This window comes from Carcharhinus amblyrhynchos, unplaced genomic scaffold (genome assembly GCF_965287045.1).
Source record: "Carcharhinus amblyrhynchos unplaced genomic scaffold, sCarAmb.v2.hapA chromosome_1299, whole genome shotgun sequence".
NCBI lineage: Eukaryota > Metazoa > Chordata > Chondrichthyes > Carcharhiniformes > Carcharhinidae > Carcharhinus > Carcharhinus amblyrhynchos.
Window position 1 is genome coordinate 1 of NW_027651039.1, and position 8,257 is coordinate 8,257.

At 57.5% G+C, this 8,257-nt stretch overlaps 1 protein-coding gene across 1 annotated transcript; it reads left to right on the top strand.

Annotated features, from left to right (window-relative positions):
- Positions 1-2,486: 2,486 nt before the first annotated feature.
- Positions 2,487-7,905, top strand: LOC145340691 (transmembrane protein 184B-like; the record flags this gene model as incomplete). The annotated part of the gene is made up of 3 exons (XM_080185153.1): positions 2,487-2,681; positions 5,127-5,147; positions 7,223-7,905. Coding segments are annotated over 3 exons (455 nt in total), but the record flags the coding sequence as incomplete, so codon positions are not given.
- Positions 7,906-8,257: the final 352 nt, after the last annotated feature.

Consider the following 8,257-nt stretch of genomic DNA (forward strand, 5'->3'; position numbering starts at 1 on the left):
AGCATGGGGGTGGGGCCTGGGTGGGATTGTGGTCGGTGCAGACTCGATGGGCTGAATGGCCTCCTTCAGTACTGTAGGAATTCTGTGGTCAAAAAACAATCAAAGAAGTGGTTCTCATGACGTCAGTTAAAAAAATAAACTGACTTTGCGGTCCCCATTCCCCCCCCCCCCGCGGTCCCCATTCCCCCCCCCCCCCCGCGGTCCCCATCTCCCCCCCCCCCCCCGCGGTCCCCATTCCCCCCCCGCGGTCCCTTTCCCAACCTGGAAAACCCCGGAACACTTACCCCCCCATCACAGCCAAGGGGCAATGCCAGTTGGGGCAAAGCCAGGGTGCAGCCTGTGGGTGTGACCCTCTCCGTTCTGGGGATTGTACACACTGGTGTGCCCCCTCCCCCCAGTGAGTTCTGTTGACAGGTGCAGGTCGCGGGGGAGCTGTGGTATTACCCTCGCGTTGACCTGAATGGACAGTCCAACATGGTAGAGGGTGGGGGGGGTAGGGGAGGGTGGGGGGGGAGCTGGAAACAAACATGAACAGCTAATGTGTATATTTGAACATCTAAATGGAGAAGCTGGGATCTCACCCCCTCCCCCCCCCCCCCCCACAACCATATCGCCGTTCCTTCGCAGTTGTTGGGTCAAAATCCTGAAACTCCCTCCCTAACAGCGCTATGGGTGCACCTACACCTCGGGGATGGCAGCGATTCGAGAAGGCAGCTCGCCCCCCCACCTTCTCAAGGGGCAATGAGGGGTGGGCAATGAATGCTGGGCACAACCACCGACACCCTCCCCCCCCCCCTCCCCCCGCCGTGAATGAATTTAAAACAAAAGGCTCAAGGCCCCATCTCAATACTGACCCTCTGACGGTGCGGCGCTCCCTCGGCGCCCGCCCCTCTGACGGTGCGGCGCTCCCTCGGCGCCCGACCCCTCTGACGGTGCGGCACTCCCTCGGCGCCCGACCCCCTGACGGTGCGGCGCTCCCTCGGCGCCCGACCCCCTGACGGTGCGGCGCTCCCTCGGCGCCCGACCCCCTGACGGTGCGGCGCTCCCTCGGCGCCCGACCCCTCTGACGGTGCGGCGCTCCCTCGGCGCCCGACCCCCTGACGGTGCGGCGCTCCCTCAGCGCCCGACCCCTCTGACGGTGCGGCGCTCCCTCGGCGCCCGACCCCCTGACGGTGCGGCGCTCCCTCGGCGCCCGACCCCTCTGACGGTGCGGCGCTCCCTCGGCGCCCGACCCCTCTGACGGTGCGGCGCTCCCTCGGCGCCCGACCCCCTGACGGTGCGGCGCTCCCTCGGCGCCCGACCCCCTGACGGTGCGGCGCTCCCTCGGCGCCCGACCCCCTGACGGTGCGGCGCTCCCCTCGGCGCCCGACCCCCTGACGGTGCGGCGCTCCCTCGGCGCCCGACCCCCTGACGGTGCGGCGCTCCCTCGGCGCCCGACCCCCTGACGGTGCGGCGCTCCCTCGGCGCCCGACCCCCTGACGGTGCGGCGCTCCCTCGGCGCCCGACCCCCTGACGGTGCGGCGCTCCCTCGGCGCCCGACCCCTCTGACGGTGCGGCGCTCCCTCGGCGCCCGACCCCCCTGACGGTGCGGCGCTCCCTCGGCGCCCGACCCCCCTGACGGTGCGGCGCTCCCTCGGCGCCCGACCCCCTGACGGTGCGGCGCTCCCTCGGCGCCCGACCCCTCTGACGGTGCGGCGCTCCCTCGGCGCCCGACCCCCCTGACGGTGCGGCGCTCCCTCGGCGCCCGACCCCCCTGACGGTGCGGCGCTCCCTCGGCGCCCGACCCCTCTGACGGTGCGGCGCTCCCTCGGCGCCCGACCCCTCTGACGGTGCGGCGCTCCCTCGGCGCTGACCCTCTGACGGTGCGGCGCTCCCTCGGCGCCCGACCCCTCTGACGGTGCGGCGCTCCCTACCTGAAAGGGCGATAGAAGTGGGAACCCTCAACATTTAGGTGAACATTTGAAACTCTGTTGCATTCAAGGCTATTGACTAAATGTTGAAAATCGGGATTAGAATAGATAGGTGCGTGATGACCAGCACAGACACGATGGGCTGAAGGGCCTCCTTCTCTGTGGTAAAATTCTGTGACTGTGTCCCAACCATTTGCTTTTGACCTTGTCCTGCCAAGTCACCACCTGCCCCCCCCCCCCCAAACCCCCAACACAACATCCTGCTACCAGTAACCCAGCAGTCAACCCTCTAGACTCTACTATCCCCAACTCCTCAGTGCCTCACTCTCTCCCTGAGATCACCTGCCAACCTCCCCCACCTCGGCTAACCCCGCTCCTATCCACCCCCCCACCCCCCCCCGTGAGAAATGCTCCGTCATTGGTCGAGATTCTCTGATGGTGAGAGTGCTCGATTCTAGGTCTCTGCCGCGTTCCCAGGGCAACGCTGTCATGGCCGCCACCCACCCCCCCCCCCCCCCCCCCCCCCCCTCTTCTGATTGGCTGACTTGTACTTGTGGTTCTCTGCCCCTCCCTCAGGAATGCTGCTCGCCATTCTGGAAAAGTGCGGCGCCATTCCCAAAATTGACTCGGCCGAGGTCTACGTGGGCGAGGGAACCGTTGCCGCCGGCTACCAGAACTTCATCATCTGCATCGAGATGTTCTTTGCGGCCATTGCCCTGCGCTACGCCTTCACCTCCAAGGTGTACGGGGATAAGCCGATCGACTCGCAAGGTAGGTGCGGCTCGGGGCCTGCTGAAACCGTGGGCAATCTCCAACGGTGGTGGAGTTTTTCGAGGGCATTGCGTGTCACGTCACAGCTGCTAACACCATGGGTAGGGATGGCAGAAACTTTGTCCTAAAGTGTCTTCCACGTGAGCCAATGTTCAAATCACTGATCATAGAATCTCTACAGTGCGGAAGGAGGCCCTTCGGCCTGTCGAGTCTAAGCCGACATTGCAGAAGGAGGCCATTTCAGCCCATCGAGTCTGCACCGCCCACAATCCCACCTAGGCCCTATCCCCGTGCATTTACCCCAGCCAGTGCCCCTGACACAATTTATCACAACCAATCCACCTAACCTACACGTCTTTCGGAGGAAACCCACGCAGACACGACAGTGCAGTGGTTAGCACTGCTGCTGCCTCTCGGCGCCGGGGACCTGGGTTCGATTCCGGCCTCGGGTCACTGTCTGTGTGGAGTTTGCACACTCTCTCCCTGTGTCTCCATGTGTTTCCCCCGGGTGCTCCAGTTTCCTCCCGCAGTCCAAAGATGTGCCGGTTAGGTTGATTGGCTGTGATAAGTTGCCTCTTAACGGCAGGGGAGACTAGCGGGGGGTAAATGCGTGAGGTAAGGGGATAGGGCCCGGGCTGGGATTGTGGTTGGTACAGACTCGATGGGCCAAATGGCTTCCTTCTGCACCGTAGGATTCGATGATTCTGATGTGCAAACTCCACACAGACGGTGACCCAAGTCGGGAATCGAACCCGGGTCCCTGGCACTGTGAGGCAGCAGCGCTAACCCACTGCGCCACCGTGTCGCCCACTGCTGGTTGTTTTTTTTTAGGAGTTCTGTAATAGGTGTTCCAGAGGCCCCTCCATCTTGACTGTGCCAGCTGTCCCCCACTACCCCGTTTTCCCCCCCCCTTTACCCTCATGCCAAGGCTCGCCAGGATGACTGAAGCCAACTTCAAGGGGGCAAACTTGGCTCCTCGCCTCCCTCAAGGCAGTTTAACTTGGACCCAGCGCGGGCTTTGCCCCTTTCCGATTCCGTTAAACCCTGAGGCATCCTGGGAATGGCCAGCGCTTAGCCGTTTAATTATTTTTAGCCGCTCGACAAATCTACAAGGCGACGCTGGAGGGGAAAACAAACGGAGGAACCTTCAATCGTGTCAGATGAAGACAAATCCCAACCCTACGCGTGTACGATCTTGGCCCCGTTCCAGCGCTCTCCCCACTCGGGCTGGTGAGTTCCCAGCTCTGGATACTGGTTGGCATAAATACATCAAAATGGCACTCATGAGGCCCTGTCTGCGTGCGGCTGACCAGGGCTTGGTCCCCGCGTATTTTCCACTCCCTCCCTCGTGGTTGCCCAGAGAGCGTTGGTTCAAATCCCACCCTGGCAGTTTGAGCTACCCTTTGGGAATTTTTTTTTAGAAGGATTCGGGCTGGTAACGATCATCAGGCCGGTCATTTTGAATGCTTGGGGAAGGCAAGCCTGCCCTCCTGGGCCCAGGTCACCCCACCGCGGCGTGGTGAACCAGCTGGCAAATCGCTCGTCCATTTGTGGAACATGGGCGTCACTGACTGGCCAGCATTTCTTGCCCATCCCTAGTTGCCCTTGAAGGGACAGTTGAGGGTCAACTACATTCATAGAATCAAAGAATCCCTACAATACAGGACAGCCATTTGGCCCATTGAGTCTGCACCAACCACCATCTCACCCAGGCCCTATCCTCACACATTTACTGTAACTAGTCCCCCTGACACTAAGGGGCAATTTATCATGGCCAATCCACCTAGCCTTAATCTTTGGACTGTGGGAGGAAACCCACGCAGTCACGAGGAGAATGTGCGGAGTCTGCACAGACAGTGATCCAAACTGGGAATCGAACCCAGGTCTCTAGTGCTGCGAGGCAGCAATGCTAACCACTGTGCCACCTGCCTACCCTGGAGTCACATGTAGGCCAGACCGGGTAAGGATGGCAGATTTCCTTCTAGTGAACCCAGATGGGTTTTTCTGACAAATCAACAATGGTCAAGAGTAGATTCTTAATTCCAGATATTTTTTATTGAATTCAAATTCCACCATCTGCCGTGGCGGGATTCGAACCCAGTGCCCAGAACATGAGCTGAGTTTCTGGATTAACAGTCTAGCGATAATACCACTAGGCCATCGCATCCCCTCAGGGTTAGACCTCAATTGTTAGTTAATGCCAAATGTTCCGCCACCTACCTGAAGCATGTTGGAGGATGGGCCTTAGACGTATCCAAAAATGAATCAATCATCAAATACAAAACTATTGTAGTTTTTTCTTGGTATTTGTGTGCGTGAGGTGCCAAAGACAACTTGTGTTCTGTTTGACGGACGGTTAGAGGTGGCGGGGCATTCTTCCTCTTTCTCACTATCTCTCTCTCTCTCTGTCTCTTTCCTGCTCTGCCAACCTTTCACCCTGGACAGTGCTGGCGTACGGGCCCTACGGTAGGCTGGATTTACCTTCTCCTCTTTGTTGCCAAGTTCGATCTGTACTCGGCGGAGGCGCTGCCTTCCCCTCGGAACGTCCTTCTGTGTGGGAGCGCTGCTGCCCTGAGTTGCAAGCAAGGGAGGCTTGCATTTGTGTGGCGCCTTTCGTGACCCTGGGGGGGGGGGGCGCTGTGCCGCAGCTCCTCGCGGCGCGCGCGCGCTGCAGGACTTCCTGAAGTGTGGTCACTGTTTAAACGCAGGGATTGCGGCCATCTGTGCACAGCAAGATCCCACAGGCAGCAGTGCGTTCTGTTCACTCATATACACCCTCATTCATTCACCTTGTCATCTGCTCGCTCCCAGTTCGTGATTAGAGTCATAGAGGTTTACAGCACGGAAACAGGCCCTTCGGCCCAACTTGTCCATGTCGCCTTTTTTTTTAAACCACTAAACTGGACACTTTCTAACTCTCCCCCTCTCACCTTAAACCTATGCCCTCTAGTTTTAGTCTCCCCTACCTTTGGGAAAAGATATTGACTATCTAGCTGATCTGTGTCCCTTATTATTTTCTAGGCCTGTATAAGAAATAGGAGCAGGAGTAGGCCATCTAGCCCTTCGAGCCTGCCCCGCCATTCAGTAAGATCATGGCTGATCTGTCGTGGCTCAGTTCCACATTCCCGCCCTCTCCCCATAACCCTTAATCCCCTCGCTTATCAAAAACCCATCAACCCGCGTCTTTAAAAAGTCACCCTTCAGTGCCCTACGCTCCAGAGAAAAAAGGTCCCAGTCTATCCAGCCCCTCCTTATAACTCAAACCATCAAGTCCTGGAAGCATGCACACACTCCATCCTCACTCTGAGAGTTTGAATGTTAAGATATGTTAGTTTGGGGACCGTCTTGCTGACTCAGTTTTGGAGCACTGCCCCTTCATCAGGTTTTACTCACCTGATGAAGGAGCAGCGCTCCAAAAGCTCGTGATTGTTGAAAGCTTATTTATTAGTGTCACAAGTAGGCTTACTCTGACATTGCAATGAAGTTACTGTGGAAATCCCCTAATCGCCACACTCCGGCGCCTGTTCAGGTACACGGAGGGAGAATTGAGCATGGTCAATGCACCCTAACCAGCTCGTCTTTCGGACTGTGGGAGAAAACCGGAGCACCCGGAGGAAACCCACACAGACACGTGGAGGATGTGCAGGCTCCATACAGACTGTGACCCGAGCCAGGAATCGACCACAGCTCCCTGGCGCTGTGAGGCAGCAGTGCTAACCACTGTGTCACTCTGTCTAGAACCATAATGTAAATATGGCATTTGGGCAAGTTGGATTGCAGGGAAAGGATGTTTTTCATTCAAATAAAGGTGTAGGTGATTAGCCAATGATAAATCACGGAATCCTACAGTGCAGAAGGAGGCCGCTCAGCCCGTCAAGTTTGCACCGACTACTATCCCACCCAGGTCCTAACCCTGCAACCCCACATATTTACTCTGCTGATCCCCCTGACACTAAGGGGCAATTTAGCATGGCCAATCCACCTAACCTGCATATCTTTGGACACTAAGGGGCAATTTAGCATGGCCAATACACCTAACCTGCACATCTTTGGACACTAAGGGGCAATTTAGCATGGCCAATCCACCTAACCTGCACATCTTTGGACACTAAGGGACAATTTAGCATGGCCAATCCACCTAACCTGCATATCTGTTGCACTGTGGGAAGAAACTAGAGCACTCAGAGGAAACCCACGCAGACATGGGAAGAACATGCAAACTCCACATAGACAGTCACTCGAGTCCGTGGCGCTGTGAGGCAGCAGGGCTGCCCCCCTTGCCACCCAGTGAAGAAACATAGAGCGGAGAAACAGGCCCTTCGGCCCACCATTTCTATGCTGGCCACTAAGTACTGTCCTGCTGACCAGCTGGGTGGCTGAATGGCCTCATTCCGGTACCCGTAATGGTTTGAAATGAATGGGTGACGTTAACTGCAAAGACGTTAAGTGAGATGGAGCCTGCTCTGTTTTTGGTCCGATGTTTTAACAGTTTCTCTCTCCCTCTTCGTTTCCCCCCTCCGCCCCCCCACTCTGTCTGGCAGGTCGCTGCGCCCCCATGAAGAGCATCTCCAGCAGCCTGAAGGAAACCATGAACCCACACGACATCGTCCAGGACGCCATCCACAACTTCTCCCCGGCCTACCAGCAGTACACGCAGCAGTCCACCCTGGAGCACGGCACCCCCTGGCGCAACGGGCACATCGTCTCCCGGACGCACAGCTCCTCCAGCGTCCGCGACACGGAGAAGACGCTGCTCCTCAGTTCGGACGACGAGTTCTGAGCCGGCGCAGGGTGGGGTGCGAGCGCCGGAGGGGGGTGCGGGAAGGGGAGAGGAGAATCGGCCAGTGCAATGGACCCTCAAGTGGGCGCGTTCTGCAAAAAAAAAATCAGGGTTTTTTTTTCCCCGCGATGTGGGCAAACGGGCGTGACACCCGGTCGAGATTGGCGCCAATTTCCAGGCTGATCATTCCTCCTTTGGTCAGGGAGGGTTCAAAATCTAACAAGATATCGTCAGAAAGCTGTACAAAAAATTCCCATGATCGGAAAGAGATCCATATGTATTTTTTTGCCTTTTTAAATTAATTTTAGCCCGCTGTTTTGCAGTCAGTTGTACGTTACATTCCGTTATCAAGAAGCCTCGATCAACAATTGCCCAAAGTGAAGCATATCGATCGATGGAGGCCAACTTGACGTTGTTTTAAAGATGTGATTTTTAAATGTTTTGGCGTGGTGGTGGGGGGGCGGGGGGGAGGGGGGTGTGGTATTGGGTAATCTACTGGGCAGCCCTAACTGGGTCAGATGTAGCCTCTGTTCACTCCTTGTGAAGGTGGTTGGTGCACACGCAGACTTTGGGACAGGAGCATGTGGGTAACAGCGAGATTAACGTAGAGGCCTACTTATGGATTATTGGGCGGCAGCCTCCAGTCAGCACTGAGACATCCAGCGGACAGATTTTTGTATTCTTTTCGAGTCCCAGAGAGCTTTCCCCGCTCTCCATGAAGCCTCACCGCCCCATTACGTTGTGAACGTCAACCCATTTCGCAACCAACCAACCCACCCACCCACCCACCCACCTG